At 39.4% G+C, this 23,381-nt stretch overlaps 2 protein-coding genes across 7 annotated transcripts in view; one reads left to right on the forward strand and one right to left on the reverse strand.

The window, feature by feature from the left end:
• The window catches only part of LOC122560851 (Golgi apparatus membrane protein TVP23 homolog A-like), a 58,626-nt gene extending 54,703 nt beyond the window's left edge, over positions 1–3,923 (forward strand). For 2 of the 4 annotated variants that reach the window (XM_043712018.1, XM_043712015.1), the window contains exon 7: positions 3,631–3,923. In XM_043712018.1, the coding sequence (XP_043567953.1) occupies positions 3,631–3,675 (45 nt within the window). In that variant the 3' untranslated portion in view covers positions 3,676–3,923. The remainder of the gene's footprint in view (positions 1–3,630) is intronic. The other 2 variants (XM_043712017.1, XM_043712016.1) reach the window with 2 other exon arrangements.
• nubp1 (nucleotide binding protein 1 (MinD homolog, E. coli)) overlaps positions 3,812–23,381 on the reverse strand; it is a 165,791-nt gene continuing 146,221 nt past the window's right edge. For 2 of the 3 annotated variants that reach the window (XM_043712014.1, XM_043712012.1), the window contains 6 exons: positions 22,576–22,666; positions 10,266–10,420; positions 8,585–8,695; positions 7,711–7,813; positions 6,209–6,292; positions 3,812–5,211 (listed from right to left, as the gene is read on the reverse strand). In XM_043712014.1, the coding sequence (XP_043567949.1) occupies positions 5,159–5,211; positions 6,209–6,292; positions 7,711–7,813; positions 8,585–8,695; positions 10,266–10,420; positions 22,576–22,666 (597 nt within the window). In that variant the 3' untranslated portion in view covers positions 3,812–5,158. The remainder of the gene's footprint in view (positions 5,212–6,208; positions 6,293–7,710; positions 7,814–8,584; positions 8,696–10,265; positions 10,421–22,575; positions 22,667–23,381) is intronic. The other variant, XM_043712013.1, reaches the window with a different exon arrangement.

Genomic DNA, 23,381 nt, shown 5'->3' on the forward strand with positions numbered 1-23,381 from the left:
CTCCTAGTTCACTAGATTGATCCCAGATATGAGGGGTTTGTCGTATGAAGAGAGATTGAACAGTTTAGGCTGATACTCTCTGGAATTTAGAAGAATGAGGGGAGATCAAATTGAAGTATTCAAGATGATAAAAGGCAAGGATAAAATAGACATGAAGTGGATGCTTCCTCTTGTGGGACAGTCTAGGACAAGAGGTCATAGACTTTGGTTTAAATTTGCTACTCCTTATCCTGAGTTGAAGAGAAGCTACTTCTCCCAAAGAGTTGGGAATCTATGAAATTTGCTATCCCAAAGTGCGGTGGATGCTGGGCTAGAGAGTAAATTTAAGGAGTTGACAGATTTTTAATTGGTAATGGGTTGAAGGTATTTGAGGAGAAGGCAGGAAAACGGGGGTGAGGAGCATATCAATCATGATCAAATAGCGGAGCTAACTCAACTCAACTAATTCTGCTCCTATATCTTATGACTTTTGGTTTTACCATTGTGTTCACTGCACTTGTGATGCCCACACCTACAAGGTTATGGACGTGTTGAAAAATAGAATTAAAATAGTTATATGGTTGTTTTTTACCATTGTGAATATGATGGACTGAAGGACCTTTTTCTGTGCTGTAGACCTCTTTAAAGTGCATGCTGAGGATAAGTAAATATTGCATAAATTACCTTTACTGTAGAATCTGAATTGTTAGTTAGTTTGGCATCTGATGGAATATAGGAGAAGCAGTTCTAAGTGATTTGCCTGTAGAAACAATAAACTTCATTTGAGGTCAACTCCAAATCAGTTTTATTCCAGTTTTACCCTCAATTTAAAATTACTTTCTTTTTTTTTACAACATTGCTTATATAATCAACATATTCGTGCAAAAGAATGTTAATCACATTTGGATCAAAACCAGTTCTTCTCTGTTTGCAAAGATATTGCATGGATAATGTGCAATTGATGACTAGTGTCTGAGAAGAACACGAAAGCACGATTAATTTATGAATTCAGAAATAAATTTATGAAATGTTAACATTCAGAAAAAGAAATGAAGCAAAATAAGTTGAGGAAGAGAAACAATCTGCATAATTTTCCTTTCTCACCTTTCAAACACCAGAGGATTTATAAACTAGAAAATTAGATTATTAGTAGATTGGCAACATTTTATATTGGGTACCAACTGCTTGTGTCTTGAAGCACTGGAAAGTTTTAAAGTTTTGTAATTCAAAGTAATGATCGTTAATGCAAAACCCCCATTCCAAATATAGCTGTAATTAATTCTATAAATGGAGCAAATACTTCCTATAAAAATACATTTATCGGTTATTCGTTCTCATGAAATATCTGTACAATACTTTAAGAATGACTTAAATATCTAAGAGTTTCCTTCTATAATTGGTCATCAGCTGACTTTCACATTTTCTCATCCTTAGATGTCAGCAGGGAAATTTAAGCTGCTCATGCCTAAAAATTAAATAACAATTAATAGAATGTTTGTTACTGAGTTCTAACCTCCAGGTAAATCATTAGAACAAAAATTGACCTTAAATGTTTACACAAAGTACTAACTCAGCTTATGCTTCCTGCTGATCGTTAATTGAATTGATTTATAACTTAAAAATTTGTTCAATACAAGTAAATTGTTAATGTCAGTTCAGCATCTCTCTCCTGGATCCCAATACTCAATCCAGCAAACTGGCCTCTGTTTGAGAGCTTCAAGAGTTGTGTTTTTTTACAGCTAGTCACAGGTAGGAATTCTGAAGAAATATGCAGAATTAGGATAGATATTTCTAATCAACCTGTTCAGACATGTTACGACACAGATCTGGAGCAGGTAGGACTTGAACCCAAGAACACAAAGTTAATGTGCATGTTTAGAAAGCTATTAAGAGGGCAACTAACATGTAACCTTATTGCAAGGGGATAGGTGGACATTAATAAGGACGTTGTGCCGCAATTGTGTAGAGTTTTAGGTTTCTCCACCTGAAATACCATACAATTTTGCTGCTGTTATTTAAGGAAGGATACACTTACCTTGGAATTGATAAAGCAGAGTCTTCACCAAATTGTTTCATAGGATGAGAGGGTTGTTCTAGGAGGAGAAACTGAACAAATTGGGCTTTTGCTCTGGAGTGTAATAGAATGAAAGGTAATCACCCTCATTGAATCATACAGGATTCTGAAGGGACTTTCATATGGAGGGTTGTTTCCCCTAGCTGGGATATTTAGAACACTGAGCACAGTCTCAGGATAATGTGTTGATTATTTAGGAGGGAGCAGAGAGTTTTCTTTGCTAAATGTTGTGAATCTATGAAATTCTTTGCCTTGGAGACAGGGTTACAGATACCCTATATTCAATACTGAGAATTTTGGGGCCTCATGAAGTCAAATGTAGGGAAAGTGAGGTGGGGACATAGGAAAATGGCATTGAGGCATAAGATCAGCTACAGTCATAATGAATGACTGAGCAGGTTTATGGATTCTTATGTGACCAGGATTGAGTGAGAAGAGGGCAACACACTGCAGGGCTATTTCTGTTGGCAGAAAGGAAGTAATGGCAAAGATAACAATTCACTTGAAGAAATCCATTATCGTTCGTGGAAAATGATTTATTTAACATTTATTTCTATTAAGCTGCCCCAATTCCTCAAATGATCTAGGTCTTTCCTTCTTGCCCTCCATGATGTCACCTTAAAGTCTATGTATGTGATAACTGTGTATCATTGATAAAGATTGATTCCTGGTCCTGCAGGGTTCCACTTGCTACCCCTGTTCAGAGCCTGTTTTTGATCACTCACCCAATTTTAAATTCATCTTAGTACATTGCCAGCACTAGCAGCTGCATGGGTTTGCCATACTGATTTTTTGAACAGTCTGTCTTACTAAAATTCATGATTTGGAGATTGATGTTTGACTAAATGATAATTAACCAGACTGCCCTAATTTTATTTTAGATATGATAGTGTACTTGCTATTTTCTTAAAATATCTCTGCCACCGATGTACTAGTTTGTCCAAAGCTGCTACCGGTAGGATATATATCCCAACCCCACTAGTGGCATTATTTACTTAGCTGGATATTTGAACAAGATCCATCAATTCAGTACTAAGGTTGATTTTATTCACTATCTTGAAACAACCGTATGTATTTTTCAATTGTAATCTGGATTAATGTTCTAGAGCACCCCACTTAGTAGCCAAGGGAATTTAAATTTAATTAAATAAATAAATCTGGAACAAAAAGCTGTCAGATTGTCGTAAACACTTATCTGGTCCCCATTGGGGAAGGAAACTAATTCCCCTTACCCAGTATGACCTATGGGGCTATATAGGACCCTGTGTACAAAGATCTGTAGAGAAATGGATTTAATCTCTTCATGAACTCCACTATATATTGGTTCTTTTCAAATAGTATAGCTGTAGTGTTGAGACCAAATCAGTTTTCCAACCAGTAGAAAAATATTTCAGGAACTCTTACTCCAATGGAACCATTCTGTTGAACATTCTGTATTTAAAAAAACTATCTAGTTAGACACAGGTTTTCATTACAACATCAGCACCAATTCCATGGTCTGTTCTGATCAGAACAATGAGTCAATTAAAACTCATCACAAAGGGTCTAATCATTTTTGCTATTTCTTTCCACACCAGACACATTGGAACAGCAATGACAAGAAACAGAAGTCCTTCAAATAAGTTTTGTTTGGTACCATGGAGATTAATCTACTGCATCAACCAGATGGATTTGTTTCTAAATCGTCTGTAGTAGCCACAATGCATATGTTCTGAATGGGACTGCAAGTGATAATTATGCCAATGCCAAGAGTAGATATGTAAGCTAAAGATATTTTATTTATGTTGTAAATTTTGAAAAACACTTTGTTCTGAAAGCACAGTGCCTTTCTCACCTCTGAGGTCAGGTTTATTAAAGTGTCAACATACAAGTTTAATGTACATTACATTAATTTACACGATTACTATTATGATCTTACAACATTTTAACAAAACTGAGAATCCAACTTTGTCGTGTATCTTGCAGGATGGAGCACAGATTTTGGGATCCACTTAATCCGTCAGATTGTAGACTGGCTAATCATCTAATCTAACCACAAACAGTACACAAAATCAAAGATTTGGGCTTTAGCCTAATTGACTCAACATTTGGACAAAGTGAAAGTAACTGAAAATAGTGAGGACAGCGATAAAAGTGAAGCTTTTAATCATTATTAACACAATTATTTCCACATCATACTAACACAGATTTATCACGTGGAACTGCTTTGACTTGAGGTATCAAAATTGCATTAATCAAGTAAACAGTATTTAGCATTGACATCTGAAGAAAACTCCAAATAGTATTAACAATTTTCTAAAAGGATGTTGTCAGTTTGGAAACAAAAAAGCCACTATAATCAAATGAGTAATTTGGCTTTTATTGGAGGAGATTGAAGGAGACCAGAGTCTTCCTTTGGGGTTCAAATTAGCTCTTGAGGAGTTGTTTAAATATATAATTCACAATCAGAGACTCAGCAGCAATATCAAAAATTACTGGTGACGGAGAGTTGAAATGCAGATTTAAATGTGAAGATAACACATTGTAGCTAGAAGGTAGCTATCATGTAACTTTTTCTCTCAACACATAGTCACAAAACCCAGCAGAAGAGTAAAATTCTGTGTTGTATTTGAGTATAGAGTTCCTGCTCGCTGAGTCAAAGGCTTGGTATGGTGATTCTATTGCTGTTTCCTGAAAGGGCATTATATCTGGGCAGCCCTGAGTACAATTTGCTTTTTCCTTCACTGGTTCCCCCCACTATACACTAGGGTATGGCTAAATAAGGGAAATAATTCTATATTTAACTCCCCTTTGCATCATGATTAGACCACTCAATCAAAAATGTCTTTCTCCACTGGCAGTGCAACAAATATAAAAAGACTCTTTATTAGAAATCCTTATGTCCATCATTCTATTCCATTAAAGTAATTTAAACAAATCTAAAATGAGAGCTTCACTGAGTATAGCAGTAGAGCCAAGATAGCAAAGAATTATCTTGAAGTTCAGAGATTACGAATGAAAACTGAAAATATGCAGTCAGAGTAAATTCAGCTTCAGCTGTGGTTTCCTCCACTGACTTAAGTTGGCCAAATTCGCTCAGCAGATTGCAGAAAATCTTTTGATACATTAGGCGGTTGCTTCTACATCAGATTGATGAGTGGCACAGTGTTCTTGGATTCCTGTTTAGGAAGCAATTTCTTTCATTAATTACAAATTTAAAGCATTCAACATATCTTGTACTTCACTACAAGTAGAATCATAGACTAAATGGCCTCTTTCTGCAATATGTGGACTCTATCAAATCTGCACTGATCATCCAAGGAGCATCCCATCCATTCCCAGCCTACCCTATGTCTGTAACCCCACATTTCCCATGGCTAATCCACCCAGTTTGCACATCCCTGGACACTACAGGGTAATTTAACATACAAATCCACCTAACCAGTACATCTATGGGAGGAAACCGGAGCATCTGCAGGAACCCCATACTGACCGTCACCAGAGAATGGAATTGAACCTGGGTTCCTGGCACTGTGAGGCAGCACTGCTAACCACTGAGGCACCATGACAGTCCTAAAAAGTAGTTACCTTTTCTATGTGAGCAACATCCAGGACCGTTTCAAGGTTTAGTGGGGGTCTTGGATTGCCTGTGATTTTCCACCATGTGCTGGAAATTGGTAAGGAACCCCTGATACAAACTCAGGAAAATCTAGGCTTGAATGCTTTATCATTTGTCACTTCACTTCAGGAAAGGCGATTGTATTTAGTGAACTGGTGCAGCTGTTGTGGAGTTTGCTGTAAACATATTTCTAACCCTTCTTGATTATTTTTTTTAAATGAACATCCAGAAGGGATTTTCACCCAGTCAAAGCTTGCACACAGTTCCATTCCATTCTTGGTCCTTTTTGAACAGATTTCTGTATAAAAAGCATTGCCAGACAAATGCTCATCTAGTTCTTAGAGCTTATCCAATGCGCTTGGATAAACATTAAGAACATTAAACCAAATTTAGCCACTATAATCACTCCTTTCAGAAAAGGCTATATCAAAAATCAGCTTGGAGATAAAATCTAAATTGAACCTGATCCATTCAAATGACATTACTTTCATGCAGCTGATGAATTCTAAGACCAAATATAAGCCTGTAGAGCTATTCTGAAAGTAGGTATTACTTACGATGAATGATATCCTTGTAGACAACAGTTGCAGAAGAACCTGGAATTTCTGTCAAAAATGACTTGCCTTCATCACAACTCTTTCCTTTAACAAAAATAAAATAAAAAGGTATTAATTAAATCAAAAATTTCATGAGGCATAAACTTCAGAAGAATTTCACCAATTTCAAGTTTTACTAAATAGTCATTATGAACTGTGACAGTATAACTAACATGTTACTTTATTTACATTGTAATGCTGAACACAAGGAAGTTACTTAACCCTCTTTCCAAACCCCTCGGTTCAGACCGTTTAATCAGTTCCAACACCTATTATGCATCCTTTCAGTGGTTTAGGGAAGGATTTCCAACGTTACTGATTAAGACAATGTCATCAATGGTGGAGCAATACAATGGACCTATCCTATATGTAGCTGTTCAATGTTCAGTTATGCTGAGGATAAAAATCCTCAAAAGCTTTGTTCCAGTGTATTTTAAAAAGTAATCATTCATGGAATATGAATATGTTGGCAAGGTGAACAGTTACTGCCTCTCACTAATTGCCCATAGAAAATGATGGGAAACCATATTTAACACATAAATCTGATGATGCTTGATCAGTATCAGTCTCCAGGATCAAAAGCTCACTATTGAAAGTTGCTGTATAAGGCTGGTGTCTCATCTATGCAGGGCTACTCACCTCACCACACACACCCAAATCGAATTAGAAATGTCAGTTTGTTGTTTGGTGAATAAAGTTCAGTGGACTGACCATAGTTCATGGCTTTGTCTTTGACATAATTTTTAAATACAGGCAACCTCTAGATAGAGATCTCAGACTGGTTTCATGGCAGATGGAGTTTAATTCAGATAAATGCGAGGTGCTGCATTTTGGGAAAGCAAATCTTAGCAGGACTTATACACTTAATGGGAAAGTCCTAGGGAGTGTTGCTGAACAAAGAGACCTTGGAGTGCAGGTTCATAGCTCCTTGAAAGTGGAGTTGCAGGTAGATAGGATAGTGAAGAAGGCGTTTGGTATGCTTTCCTTTATTGGTCAGAGTATCAAAATTATGAGGGGCATGGATAGGATAAATAGACAAAGTCTTTTCCCTGGGATCGGGGAGTCCAGAACTAGATGGCATAGGTTTAGGGTGAGAGGGGAAAGATATAAGAGAGACCTAAGGGGCAACTTTTTCACGCAGAGGGTGGTAAGTGTATGGAATGAGCTGCCAGACGATGTGGTGGAGGCTGGTACAATTACAACATTTAAGAGGCATTTGGATGGGTATATGAATAGGAAGGGTTTGGAGGGACATGGACCGGGTGCTGGCAGGTGGTACTAGATTGGGTTGGGATAACTGGTCGGCGTGGACAAGTTGAACCGAAGGGTCTGTTTCCATGCTGTACATCTCTATGACTCTAAGTACATCAGTTAGTAAAGTCAGTATAACAGTATTAACTTCCAAAGGTTCTTATTTAGCTTTGGACAATCAGGCTTGTTCTTTAGCAGTCTGTAGGACATACCTATCCTAGGATCCAAGGGCACTTTACCAAGGAAGGGAATGCTTAAATCTTTACACATCTTCATGGCACCTCCTGTAGTTGGTGGAAAAATCTGAGATTCATGCTGTAAATGTGCAAAATATAGAAGTAATTATATTCTATGCCAATAATTTGAAAACAAGAAAGACTAGAGGAATGTAAGACCTATTCAAGACTCAATTTATCCTACATTCTTTGGCAACTCAGTCCAGTGAAAGCCAATCTTTCACAGTTCCCATCCCAGAGGCCTTTACTGCACTTTCTGAAGTGATATGGTCATATGCATTGATGGCTACTCACTAAGCTCCTACATTAACACAAAACTAATCTAAACACAGCCACATTTTCACTGGAAGTTCTACTTTCTGTCCCTCCCTATTCCTCTGAACATTATTGTATATGACTAATAGGTGGGTTTGTTAGAGTTTTCACAGTTCTCCTCACAAATACTGTTGGAACAAATGTGCATATGACAAATTCATTTTGAAACTTATAAGGCCGCATGCGCTAGTGAGCTACTACCTTGCTTGGTTTTATCTCAATGTATGGTGACCAACAAAACACCATTAGGGTTAAAAGCCATTGACAACATGATTTCCTTCAACACGCAGTCATACCCAGTGCTTCCATGGGAAAGCAAGCAATTCCTACATCAGAGGGGAAAGAGTGACAGAACCTGGCCTATGTTAGTTTAGAAAACATTTATTTTGAAAGGAACATCTGCAATAAGCCTGAGAGCAAGCTGCTTGGTCCTCTTCAAGATTGTGGTTTAATACATCAAGAGCTAGAACAGGGATAAGAGGCTGAAACTGGCTTACAATTTTAAAATAATTTCATTCAGAATGAAACATCTCACCTGGCACTTTGGACACACAAAGCCACTCATATTTTCTACAACCCCAATTATAGGCAAATTCACTTTCCGGCAGAAGTTAATTTCCTTTCTCACATCCTGTAGCGACACTTCCTATTATAGGATCAAAGTAAAATTTACAGTTGTGAGTATCAATAGCAGATTAGAAATTAACTTTTAAAGGCATTTAATAATAACACCAAATCAATTCAACATCCCTTCCATCAGATTTCAAAGTACCACATGTGGTACTTTGAAAACAAAGATGTTTTCCCAAAAATGTCTAAGCATTTCTTAAGAACAATTCAGAATTTTAAGAACTCTGCGGAGATTACACAGGCTCAATTCAAGGGCAGCGAAAGATCTTTCCACTTCAAGATTGGAAAGTTGCAGAATTTGCACTGCTTGAATATTTATAAACCTCAAAATGGTCTACTTACATTATCTCAGGTTCCAATGCACTACCACAAGTATACTTTCTTCATAAATATGTCCAAATGGAGATTATGTAGCCCTAAGTGGAAAGTGCCAGTTTCTGATTCAGTTTCTTTCTAAAATTCCATATTACAAATGTTACAGTTTGGTGTCTGGACAACACATTTTGGAGCATTTGCTGTGAGTACTTTTCACCGAAAACCCAAGAAAAGGAACTAAATCCGGCTTACTCAGCTTACACTAAACATTTTTAAACCCACAGTCAGATCAGTCTGTGGTGCTGAAAGAAGGTTTCTCGTGTTTGAAAGCCAATTCAAAGGTAAGAACTCTAAGCTCCCTAAGCAATGACCAATCCACTAATCTTATGGGCTGGCCCACAAACTGGGCTTTCTGATTAACTGGAATAGTGGTGAAGTGAACACAGAGGATGCTGGAGAAGCTCAGTAAGTTTGGCAGCGTTTAGTGCCAGAGGTAAATTGTTCAGCAGTTGTATGATATACTTTAAATTGCCAGTTTAAACCTCTGATTATACAGACATCTGGAAGGAGACCAATGGTTTAACCAGCTTTTTCCAACAAAAATCTCAAGATTTTTAATTCATGCTCACCACAGCTTCTACTCTAGCATATATTGCAGAAACATCCAACCATGACCTTAGTATCTTTCTGGGCAAGTTATGACTGCATGAGAAGGGAATGTTCTTGATTTCTTCACTCTCAGTGAAGACTTTTTAAAATTCTTCATTGCCTCTTGCAGGAGAGGGCATACTCCATATGGGATGGGCTCTGTAATGTGATAGGAGAAGACCACGTGTTGTGATGGATGGAGAGTGCACATGATGGCTGGATATATGCATTGTAATGCATGAGGCTTTTCTGTGTCAGGAAGCTTTTCAACATGAATTACATGCTTGTTTGAATTGAGCCAAATATGCAGAATTCAGATGCATTTGAATTGGATATGCTTTACAACACACACGGGTAATGGGCAGAGTGTCAGTTAGACCCAAAGTCTCCAAAGTCGATTAATATAAAGCAATTGCTTCAAAACAATATAAAACAATATGAATATTAAGTGGTGAAATTCCTGAAGGTTTCATTGCATCACCAACTCTCACTACCAACCACCCCACCAGGCCTAAAGTCTTTACCACCCTGTCTCCACTACTAAGAAAAAACTTTAATTTTAATCTTTAACTCCTGGAGGCTTGACAACACTGGGGGTGTTCTGTTTTCATAATGCAGCCTACCTGTGGAGTGGTAATGATCACAGCTCCATCGACTTGTGTGGCGCTCAGGTACTGTACAATGGAAAGATGTTCATCAGAGGTACCAGGTGGTGTATCAACAATCAGATAATCTACTTCACCCCAGTCCACATCTCGTAAGAACTGCTTGATTAAACCTAAAAGAAGAAAAACTTTATTAATACCAACAAATGAGGATGGCAAACTAAAAATCATTCTGTCAGCTGATTTCCATGCCTCAAAGCATAAAATCTCTTGAATGTAGTTAAGGCCCATAACCCTGATTCCTCGCAGACCTGTGTTTCCAACCTGAAATCACAGGATTGCTAATATGTGTTAAGGCAGTGAGACATTAGTGAAACAATCACCCTTGAATATCTCTTTCACACAGCTTCAGTGGATAACTCCTAAGGTGCCTGCAAGTAGAGCCCATGCTGTCTCAATTATGGTACAAGGTGAAATGGGGAAAAAAAACTTTTAGAAAAGGAATATTACCAGAATATTAATGCAAACGTTCACATTTAATACTGCTTGTGCTAGATCAAATTATATTCTATTTTACAGTGGCAAGAGGGAACAAAAAATGTTATTATTCTATCACCAAAGTTGATCTGGGCTTAAGATCATTTTACCTTTGAAGACAAGAATATAAAATTGCTCTAAACATTAAACTCCATTTGCCACCTCTTTGCAGCCTATCTATGTCTCTCTGTAACCTGCAACATCCTTCGGCACTATCCACAACTCCACCATAGTATCCACTTTAGTATCATCTGAAAATTTATTAACCCATGATTCTATGCCCTCATCCAGGTCATTTATAAAAATGACAAACAGAAGTGGTCCCAAAACACATCTTTGTGGTACACCACTAGTAACTGAACTCCAGAATGAACATCTCCCATCAACCACCACCCTCTGTCTACTTTCGGCTAGCCAATTTCTGATCCAAACCGCTAAATTGCCCTTAATCACATTCCTCCGTATTTTGTGCGACAGCCTACTGTGGGGAACTTGATCAAACACTTTAGTGAAATCCATATACACCACATCAACCACTTTATCCTCATCCACCTATTTGGTCATCTTCTCAAAGAACACAGTAAGATTTGTGAGGCACAACCTACTCTTCACAAAACAGTGTTGATTATTCCCTAATCAAATTATTCCTTTCTAGATGATTATAAATCCTATCTCTTATAACCCTTTTCAACACTTTACCCACAACCGAAGTAAGGCTCACTGGTCTATAATTTCCAGGGTTGTCTCTATTCCCCTCTTTGAACAAGGGGACAACATTTGCTATCCTCCAGTCTTCTGGCATTATTCCTGTAGACAATGACAACACGAAGATTAAAGCCAAAGGTTCTGCAATCTCCTCCCTAGCTTCCCAGAGAATCCTACGATAAATCCCATCTGGCCCAGGGGACTTACCTATTTTCACACTTTCCAGAATTGCTCACACCTCCTCCTCATGAACCTCAATCCCATCTAGTCTAGTAGCCTGTATCTCACTATTCTCCTCAGCAACATTGCCTTTTTCCAGTGTGAATATTGTCGAAAAATATTCATTTAGTGCCTCTCTTATCTCCTTGGACACCATGCACAACTTCCCATTATTACCCTTGACTGATTCTAATCTTACTCTAGTCATTCTTTTATTTCTGACATAGAAAGCTTTAGGGTTTTCCTTGATCATACCTGCCAAAGACTTCTCATGTCCCCTCCTTGCTCTTCTTAGCTCTTTCCTTAGGTCCTTCCTGGCTAACTTAGAACTCTCAACTGCTCTAACTGAACTTTCACATCTGATCTTTACATAAATCTCCTTTTCTGCTTGACAAGAGATTCAACTTCTTTAGTAAATCATGGTTCCCTCGCTCGACCACTTCCTCCCTGCTTGACAGGTACATACTTATCAAGGACATGCAGTAGCTGTTCCTTGAACAAGCTCATTTCAAACGTGCCCATTTCCTGCAGTTTCGTTCCCCATCCAACCTTACCTAATTGCATTGTAATTGCTTTTCCCCCGCTATAACTCTTGCCCTGCAGTATATACCTATCCCTTCCTATTGCTAAAGTAAATGGAACCAAATTGTGGTCACTATCACCAAAGTGCTCCAACTACCTCCAAATCTAACACCTGGCCTGGTTCATTATCCAGTACCAAATCTAATGTGGCTTTGCCTCTTGTTGACCTGTCTACATACTGTGTCAGGAAACCCTCCTGCACACATTGGACAAAAACTGACCCATCTAAAGTACTTGAACTCTAGTGATTCCAAACAATATTTGGTAAGTTAAGGCCCCCCATAACAACTATCCTGTCATTTTAGATAGATAGGTTTTTTAATATCAAGGGAATTAAGGATTACAGGAAGAAAGCAGGAGAATGGGGTTGAGAAACTTATCAGCCATGTTAGAATGGCATAGCAGACTCGACGGGCTAAATGACCTAATTTCTGCTCCTATGTCTCCTGTTCTGCTGTAGTCATGTGACCTCTATCATGAGGCACATCTCACTAAGCAGACATTTTAAGTTCACTTCAATGAAGATCATTATGTTGAACACATGGCCGTGTTATAGACACAAAGCAAACATTTTGTACAGTGCCCTGGTCAGAGGACATCTTGAATAAAGTGAGACCATCAAGGGACCTTCAAGAAATCACCATTCCACTCAGTTCAGACTAGAGTGTCTTCAGGCTGATCGATAGTGTCAATGGGATGGGTTGATGAGGAAAAAAAAGAGAAATAAGGGTGGTTCAACCCTAAAAAGAGGAATCTAAGAAGTGGCCTTAAAGGTAAATAATATAATAAATAGTATAGGAACAGATAAATTTGGAAAATTACTTCAAAATAGTGAGTAAGGTAAAAGTAAAGTCAATATATTCCCCTTCATAGGGGTTGCTCTCTCATTAGAGAGGGACGATTCGTGGTGGTTTAACCTGAGGGTAAAGAGCAAGGGAGAGGTTCAGAAGGAGAATCCTTCATGGTAATCTTAACTAGTGCAGGAACTGAACCTACTTTGTTGGCTTCACTCTGCATTGAAAACCAACCATCCAGCCAACTGAGCTAACTGATCCCCCAAAATAGTGAGTAGACATAACTAAACACTGAAGATTAATGAAGGACCAGCACATGTATGTTTTTCTTCAGCCAAATTTAAGATTCATCCTCAGAATTCCGTAAATAGTGAAGGCAGAAAACTCAGATTCATTTAAGAAATGGACAATACAGATAGGTTGGGGATCCTTCTGAATGGATCAAATAAAATATGCCAATTGGAGAGATAAATATCTTGTGATAGCAATGAACGTGAAGCAGCTCAGCAATCTGTATCAAACGAAGACAAACAGTCCCTTCACAAGTTCATTTCAGCAGAGGGTTCATAAAAGAGAGGTATTGCAACAATACTGAATTCAGCATAATATAGAACATAGAGCATTGCAGCGCAGTACAGGCCCTTTGGCCCTCGATGTTGCGCCGACTTGTCATACCAAACTGAAGGCCATCTAACCTACACCACTCCATGTACATTCATATGCTTGTCCAATGATGACATAAATGTACTTAAAGTTGGTGAATCTACTACCATTGCAGGCAAAGCATTCCATACCCTTACTACTCTCTGAGTAAAGAAACTACCTCTGACATCTGTCCTATATCTATCACCCCTCAATTTAAAGCTATGCCCCCTTGTGCTCGCTGTCACCATTCTTAGAAAAAGGCTCGCCCTTCCACCCTATCTAACCCTCTGATTATCTTATATGTCTCTATTAAGTCACCTCTCAACCTTCTTCTCTCTAATGAAAACAGCCTCAAGTCCCTCGGCCTTTCCTCGTAAGACCTTCCCTCCATACCAGGCAACATCCTAGTAAATCTCCTCTGCACCCTTTCCAAAGCTTCCACATTGTTCTTATAATGCGGTGACCAGAACTGTACACAATACTCCAAGTGCGGCCGCAGTGGAGTGGAGTTACTTGGAATAACTCTCAACACGTGGCTGCAATTCTATTCCTTCCAGTAGGAAATTTGGAGTTTAAATGCAATAGTCAGAAGCTGATGCACAGTTTGCAATCAATGACTGATATCAGAAATAAGTGCTTCTGCTTTTGGCACTCTGAATCTGATGTCTGAAATGACATCAGAAACCACAGGTTGGCATCCACATTATTAAATTGTTTCCACAGACATCATTGCTGTTAAAATAAAGTGCAAACAAGCACATGACTTCCAGTTAAATTACAGTGGCTTTTTTTGAGTTGTGCATGTCAAGTATACAGCAATTGATCTTTGGTCTATACTAAATTGGCTTCTCCTTTGAAACCACCAATTCAACAGCTACATGCATGACTGGCTTGAAAAGAGGAAGAAAATGATTATTTTTCATCCCTGTATCCTAAACCATGCAACATCTGACCATGACCAACATAACTGATGTCCCTCTGAAGATGGACAAGGGAGATCCAGTAGATGTAGTGTACCTGGACTTTCAGAAAGCTTTTGATAAAGTCACACGTAGGAGGTTAGTGAACAAAATTAGGGCGCATGGTATTGGGGGCAAAGTACTAACTTGGATTGAAAGTTGGTTGGCTGACAGGAAACAAAGAGTAGTGATAAACGGCTCCATTTCGGAATGGCAGGCAGTGACCAGTGGGGTACCGCAGGGATCAGTGCTGGGACCACAGCTTTTTACAATATATATTAATGATATAGAAGAAGGCATTAGTAATAACATTAGCAAATTTGCTGATGATACTAAGCTGGGTGGCAGGGTGAAATGTGAGGAGGATGTTAGGAGATTACAGGGTGTCCTGGACAGGTTAGATGAGTGGTCAGATGCATGGCAGATGCAGTTTAATGTGGATAAATGTATGGTTATCCACTTTGGTGGCAAGAACAGGAAGGCAGATTACTACCTAAATGGAATCAATTTAGGTAAAGGGGCAGTACAGAGAGATCTGGGTGTTCTTGTATACCAGTCAATGAAGGTAAGCATGCAGGTACAGCAGGTAGTGATGGCTGCTAATAGCATGCTGGCCTTCATAACAAGAGGGATTGAGTACAGAAGCAAAGAGGTTCTTCTGCAACTGTACAGAGCCCTAGTGAGACCACACCTGGAGTACTGTGTGCAGTTCTGGTCTCCAAATTTGAGGAAAGACATTCTGACTATTGAGGGAGTGCAGCGTAGGTTCACGAGGTCAATTCCTGGAATGGCGGGACTACCTTACGCTGAAAGACTGGAGCGACTGGGCTTGTATACCCTTGAGTTCAGAAGACTGAGAGAGGATCTGATTGAGACATATAAGATTATTAAAGGATTGGACACTCTGGAGGCAGGAAACATGTTTCCGCTGATGGGTGAGTGCCAAACCAGAGGACACAGCTTAAAAATATAGGGTAGACCATTTAGGACAGAGATGAGGAGAAACTTCTTCACACGGAGAGTGGTAGCTGTGTGAAATGCTCTGCCCCAGAGGGCAGTGGAGGCCCAGTCTCTGGATTCATTTAAGAAAGAGTTGGATAGAGCTCTCAAGGATAGCGGAATCAAGGGTTATGGAGATAAGGCAGGAACAGGATACTGATTACGGATGATCAGCCATGATCATATTGAATGGTGGTGCAGGCTCGAAGGGCAGAATGGCCTACTCCTGCACCTATTGTCTATTGTCTAACTGTACAAATTCAGTCAATGACCCTCTGAAGCAGGTATGGTTCAAAGAAATTCAATCTCTGTTTTCCTCTCTCCTTGTGGACAAACTCCATTTAGTTTCTATTCTCTTCTAATATTCAATTCTTATTTTAAAAGAAATGCCTATTTTATACTGATACATCCATGCAATTTTTCTTCAATGGCACTGTCAACTCTTCCAAAGCTATCAATCTAACTAGCGAAGAGCTGGAAGGGTACAAAAGCTCCCTGTCTTTAAGATGGAAACTCTTCAATTTCTCACACCAGCTACCCAAGTTATTCTGAGCAGAAGGAATTGAAGGTGCAATGTTTTCTTTGTGCAGGTAAAACCTAACACAGCACATTTGTTGGGAATGCATATATATTTACAGATTACGGGAATTAGAAAATGGACATTTGGAAATTACTGGGTTGCAAAGAATTTATCATCTGATTATTTAGAACTGGATAGCCAAGAGTTTGAATGAAACTATGATCAATTCAGTGTCTCCAACAAGTTGAGCAAGACAGAATTTTGTTGCTTTAATTGTTGAGCAAACTCATACTAATGGATCTATGTTTCCTGATGTTGCCCGAAACGTCAATTCTCCTGCTCTTCAGATGCTGCCTGACCAGCTGTGCTTTTCCAGCACCACACTCTTGACTCTGATCACCAGCATCTGCAATCCTCACTTTCTCCAGCTATCACCTCGCCACAGCCTCTGGATTGAGATAACTGGTGCTTTTTCAGCACGCACTTAGAAACTCTGGGCAGTTCCTAGGGAAATTTGCAAGGGTGTAGCACTCACTCTCCTTTTCAGGCTACGAGAGTCAGAGCTTGAAGCTGAAGGCAGCATTCTCTAGATGTCTCTCAGTGAAGTAGTTTGGAAAACCTTACAAGGCTTCAAATACCTAACAATTTCTCAGCTGACTCTGAGATTTTTGAGTGGGAGCAGCGGCCGAGTTGAGGTGAACCCGGGAGACTACAGCTAAGGTAAGAGTTTTTTTCAAAATTACTTACCTGTAGCGGGCATCGGTGTTTTGTTTTCTCTCTCCTTCACAGAAAGAGCGGGAGCAGCAGAGGAAGTGACGGCAAGCAGAGGGGCAGCCGGGAAGGAGAACTGTGAGTATAAATACTCACTGTTTCACCACCAACGGTCATTTGAGTGGGAGCAGCGGCCGAGTTGAGGTGAACCCGGGAGACTACAGCTAAGGTAAGAGTTTTTTTCAAAATTACTTACCTGTAGCGGGCATCGGTGTTTTGTTTTCTCTCTCCGAGATCTAAGGCTTCATTATGAGTTTTAGGACAGCATTCTGACCCATATGACTATCTAAAAGAATGTAAATGATAACTAACTGGGTTTCCAGCTCCTAATCACCTTCACTGGATGGGGAAGCTGTCACTCTTCCTGTACACCAGTGATGGCATTTTCACGTCCATCTAAAATTCCAGTCAGCACATCCTTTCCTGGGGACATTCCATTCATTGTTGGGCCTTGGTATGAATCTGGCAAATCTGTGATGATAAGTAATTGCCTTTTTCTCATTGCCCCCATTCCAGGTCTCTCAGGTAGAAGCAGGGTTTTGCCTCCAGCAGGGTATTTTACCTGACTCAGAAAGGCTCATGGTCACCTTTTGTAACATAAGAAACAATGCTGCGAAAATCTCCTTTCGTTCAAGTTTTCTGAGGTAGCTCAGGAAGGTCCAGAGATGGAGAAGGTGGGTGGTGGGTCCAGAGTGGGTAAAGGAAGTGCGCGGTGGGTCCGGAGTAGAGTGATTTGGGGAGCAGAGTTAGATCAGGTCTGGAGCGGGGCAAGAGAGAGTAGCAGGTCTGGAATGAGGAAAGGAGGAGGAGGGGAATGGTTCCAGAGAAGGACAGCTGTGTCAGGTCCCAGGAAGAGAGAGTGATATGTTAGGTTGGTTTCTTAATCAGGAGTTAGACTATATATTTAATAGTATAACTTTTCCTGAGTAATTATGTACTTGTTTCCATCAAAACCCTTTATATTAGATTGTCATTTTCAGCTGGCTCCAAATGTAGAGGAATTATTCAGCAGAATCCATGTGTGGGTTAGGTGCATTGGTCCTGGTAAATGTAGAGTAATTGGGTAGGGTGGGTTACTCTTCAGAGGGTCTGTGTTGACCTGTGGAGCCGAAGGACCTGCTTCCCCACTGTAGGGCTGTATGATTCTGTGATCTTGCATTTCCACGGCAATTCCTTCAGACTCTATTACAAAGGGGGATTCTGCAGGTTCCCCATTTGTAACTACCATTTACATTGGAAGAACATCTGCCTGGTCAGTGGAAAAGCTGGGTTATTATATTTCTCAGGCACGTGAGTATCTGCGGCTAGCATTAAGCTATTAGATTACAACAGGAAAGCATAAATCACTTTGTGATCTGGGTTAGAATCTGAGATCTTTGTACCAAAAGGTCAAATGGTATAACATAGTAAATATGTGGTAAGCATATCTTTTAAAGATATACTGACACATTGGTCATGAAATATAACACAACAGAAAGCAGAATACCATTCAGAGCTCTTGGGAATAATCATGGTGTGAGCACACATATGAACATACAAATGTGGAGCACATTTCCTCCATTATCCAATAGACTCATGAGGAATTGTGAAGGGAAAATAAGGGTCTAAAAGGAAATGACAATGGTGTTAATTTTTGAAAATTCCCTCAGTTCAGGGAGGGTTCCTGTAGTTTGGAAAATAATGAATTTAACTCCTTTACTCAAAAATGCAGGGAGAGAGAAAGCAGGATAGACAGACCACTTGGCTTAACATCTGTCATAGGGAAAATATTAGAAGCTACTATTACAGGTATTATAGTACCGCACATGAAAAAAAAAGGTAATTAGGCAGAATGAACATGGTTTATGAAAGGGAAATCGTGTTTAACTAATTTATTTAAGTTTTCTGAGAAAGTGACAAGTTTACAGGATAAAATCCATCAGGACTTGGGGACTTGTCAGTACAGTTCAAACAATTTGCTCAGGGCCACTCGATTTGGTTTGATTTATTTATTATCACGTGTGCCTTGTTACAAAATACAATGAAAAGTGTTCTATAGTGTTGCCACTGTCCAGTGCCATCTGAAAATCTGGAGTCATATGGGGTCAAACTTACAGACAGGTAGTCTCTTAGGTCGGTTAAGTACAGTGATGGGAATATGAACTGTTGAGGGTATATGAGGTTCAGGAATGGCATTGGGCATGACTAGTCAAAATCATTCATTTCACAATTTCATTCGCATGGGGCATGAAATGCCAAGTAGAGGGTCCAGCATATCTCAGCATAATAAATTCAGAGGGGACAGCAGTGTCTGAAGCAAAGGCCTATGGTAATGCCTTAGGAATAGCTCCTACAAATGTCCCCTCAGTTCAAAGGATGCCAGATTTGGCCTGGAGAGATTTCACTGGAGACTGTAAATTTTCCTGGGTTTCTCCCTTCCTCCCATTTCCTGAATTAAAACAATTCTTGGGATGCTATTTGTATCCTTGTCATGAAAAATATCTGTTCAATTCATCTGCCATCTCTTTATTTTCCATCAGTCATTTGTCAGTCAGTGCATCCAAGTTGATAAACCCTGAAGGATTTACATTTTTCAATGTTAAGAATCTCATTTTTAAAATGTTTCCCTGTATTCTTTGAACTCTCTCACCATTGCCCATATCATTTAGCTGCTGAGAAAATTCTGGTGCTGTGTATGCACAGTTCTATACAAACGTTTGGACGTTGCCATCTGACATACCTCATTCCTCCAAAACTGAGGTACTTTGTGGTGCAGAATTAATCTGGCTTCTCTTGTAGCTCCCAGTTGATCCTTTTCCCTTTTTTAGTCCCTCATGCCAGCCATGCTAAGCTATGCACCTCACCAACCTGTAATGACACACCCATGCCAGCTTTTAGCGATTCCATGTCCATTAACCAAGAATACACTTGCAAACACCCACTAACCACCTCATGAATGAAAGCTAGGCTGCCATTTTATTTTAATGCTGATTTTGCCTATGGTTGCCACAGAAACCAAACAGATTTTCTGCCGGGGACCTTCTCCAAACTAGCCCTGCGTGAAACTGTACCACTCAAAATAAAAGCAAAATAATGCAGATTCTGGAAATCTGAAACCAATGCAGACAATGCTGAGAAACTCTGGTAGCATCTGTGGAGAGAGAAACAGAATTAATCTTTCAAATCCAGTGTGATTCTTCTTCAGAACTGAGACTTGAAACATTAACTCTGTTTCTATCTCCCCAGACTCTGTCAGACCTGCCAAGTTTCTCCAGCTTTCTCAGTGTTTGGTTTAAACTTTACCAGTTGACATATGATTCCATAGATTCATATAGTCATTGAAATTTCATTTCATCTGATTAGCTTTTCTTACAACCAATGTTCTCTTTGTGACAAATTAGCCAGCTGGAAAAGAAGCTCATTTTCATTTATAGTCGATTACCATCCCAAAGATTAAGATTACTGGAATAGAATTCAGACAGTAACATAATTCAGACATTACATAACCAATTATGACAAAAGACTGTAATGCATAGTTATAAACAGTAATTACATTCAGCTCTGTCCCTTTTTATTATAATTAATGAAAGCAATAAGTTAAAAATAAAGTTGAAACCTATAATTACTAAACATTTAGACACAGCACATACCAAGAAAGTTGTGAGCTTGATGTCATATTTTCATTCTTTTCTATGGGAATAACTCCAACCACTCCAATAGATGTAGAATTAACACTCTTCCAGAAAAAAACGTCAATCATAAAAATTTGATAGCTTTATAAAACTAAGTTTATTTGGCCCATTTGTATTAATTTTGTGTTATTTTTTGTGACTGCATATTCAACAGAAATTGCACTATTGCATGCCTCACCAAAGGTATTAAACAATCACATGATATTAAGGGGGGGTAGATATAGGACTGATGTTAGGGGTAGGTTCTTCACTCAGCGAGTTGTTAGTTCATGGAATGCCCTGCCAGTAACAGTGGTGGACTCTCCCTCTTTATGGGCATTTAAGAGGGCATTGGATAGGTATATGGAGGATAGTGGGTTAGTGTAGTTTAGGTGGGCTTGGATCGGCGCAACATCGAAGGCCCAAGGGCCTGTACTGTGCTGTATTCTTCTATGTTCTATGTTCTATCTCTTCTGAAGATTTTCCATTATTCTGTCGCTGTTAGCAACTGCATCTCAGTGACAACAATTCAAAGGAGCTACAAGAAGTTGACCCATTTTTGTTGTCTGATTTTGCCCCTTGACAAACAGGGACATTGTGGTTTCATTCCCCTTTTGGCCCATTGTTTTCCCATGCTTGACAACACTATGTCTTTGCCTGTATGAAGACATTTGGGATTAAAAGGGATATGGTTTCATTCACAGAGCAGCTTAGTTAACAATTAGTTTCCCACTTGTTTGAAGACTATGTTTGTAATAAACATGTTGAGTCACAGGTAGATAGGATACTGAAAAAGGCATTTGGAATGCTTTCCTTTATTGGTCAGAGCATTGAGTATAAGGGTTGGGAGGTCATGTTGTGGCTATACAGGACATTGGTTAGGCCACTTTTAAAATATTGTGTGCAATTCTGGTCTCCTTCCTATCGGATGTTTGTTGTGAGACTTGAAAAGGTTCAGAAAAGATTTACAAGGATGTTGCCAGCGTTGGAGGGTTTGAGCGATAGGGAGAGGCTGAATAGGCTGGGGCTGTTTTCCTTGGAGTGTTGGAGGCTGAGGGGTGACCTTTATAGAGGTTTATAAAATCATGAGGGGCATGGATTGGATAAACAGACAAGATTTTTTCCCTGGGGTTGGAAGTCCAGAATTAGAGGCATAGGTTTAGGGTGAGGGGGGAAAAATTTAAAAGGGACCTAAGGGGCAGCTTTTTCACACAGAGGGTGATACGTGTATGGAATGAGCTTCCAGAGGAAGTGGGGGAGACTGGTACAATTATAACATTTAAAAGGCATCTGGATGGGTATACAAATAGGAAGGGTTTAGAGGGACATGGGCCAATTGCTGGTAAATGGGACTTGCTTATGTTGGGATATCTGGTCGGCATGGATGAGTTGGACTGAAAGGTCTGATTGCATGTTGTACATCTCTATGATTATATTACTTCAGAATTTATTGAGAAACATGGTGAAAAGTCTCTTTTATTCTCATTAATAATGAGGAGGAGGAACAAAGTGACTATTTTGTTGATGGAATAAAGCATTTACACTTTCATACAGCTCATCAAATAGTGGAGAAAGTTCCGACTGCAGATGCTGGCATAAGCCCTTCATCAGAAATGTCGATGCTCTCGCTCCTAGGATGCTGCCTGACTTGCTGTGCTTTTCCAGCCCCACAATCTCAACTCATCAAATAGTGGAACTTGATTTCCAACATATGGCTCCAACCAGAGTCATAATGTTCCAGAATAATATATTCATCCAATCTTTGACTCGTCCTTTGACCACACTGTGCCCACGTGTATTTTCATCTATGATATGGTTCTTATATCTTCCCATTCAGACTCCATAAAATACATTAGGAATGAGAGACATTATTGCCCTGAATGCTATACATGTCACAGAGGACACTTGTTAAGCCATAAAGGATAAACTCAACAAAAATAAACTAACCATTTTTCTTTGGCCCCCTCCAAATTACAGCGTCATCAAGGCTGCTGAGCAAAAATCCAATTGACATTATACCCAGATTTTCTTCCACATACTGTAAGAAACAAATCAAAAGAGAGAAACATCAATATGGCTTGTAGCAATGTGGTTAGGGTGAAGTTCAACAAATTTTCACAAATGCGCAGTAAAGCAATATTCTAATAAAATTGAGTTGGAGGCACAATGAACGTAACAAATATAAAATGGAGAACTTGTATAAAATCTCCAATGATGGGAGAATCCTGTGCTTATATTTGAAACCACTGTATAACAGAAAACAAATCAATAGGGGCCAACAAGGAAGCAAATTGAACACTGGGTGTGAGCGTCTCTTAATGGACCTGCATTTATTGCACATCCCCAACTGAGCAGAGGGCAGCTAAGAGTCAACCACATTGCTGTGGGTCTGGAGTCACATGGAGGCTATATCAGGTGAGGATGGCAGATTTCCTTCCCTAAAGGACACTAGTGAACCAGACGGGTTTTTCTGACAATTGACAATGGAATTAAGAGTCTAATGATCATAAACCCAGATTTTTCTTTTACTGAATTCAAATTTGACCATCTACTGTGACAAGATTTGAACCCAGAACCTTAGCCAAGTTTCTAGATTAATAGTCCAGCGATAATACCACTAGGCCATTGCTTCCCCTTTTGTGGTTGTCTGCAGGGAAATTCTGGAATGTCACATCTACATGGAGTCTGGGAAGCGATAATGAGACGGATGATTACCATCAGAGATAATGACGAGCTAAACTCCACCCAGCAGG

Source organism: Chiloscyllium plagiosum, chromosome 21, assembly GCF_004010195.1.
Source record: "Chiloscyllium plagiosum isolate BGI_BamShark_2017 chromosome 21, ASM401019v2, whole genome shotgun sequence".
Taxonomy (NCBI): Eukaryota; Metazoa; Chordata; class Chondrichthyes; order Orectolobiformes; family Hemiscylliidae; genus Chiloscyllium; species Chiloscyllium plagiosum.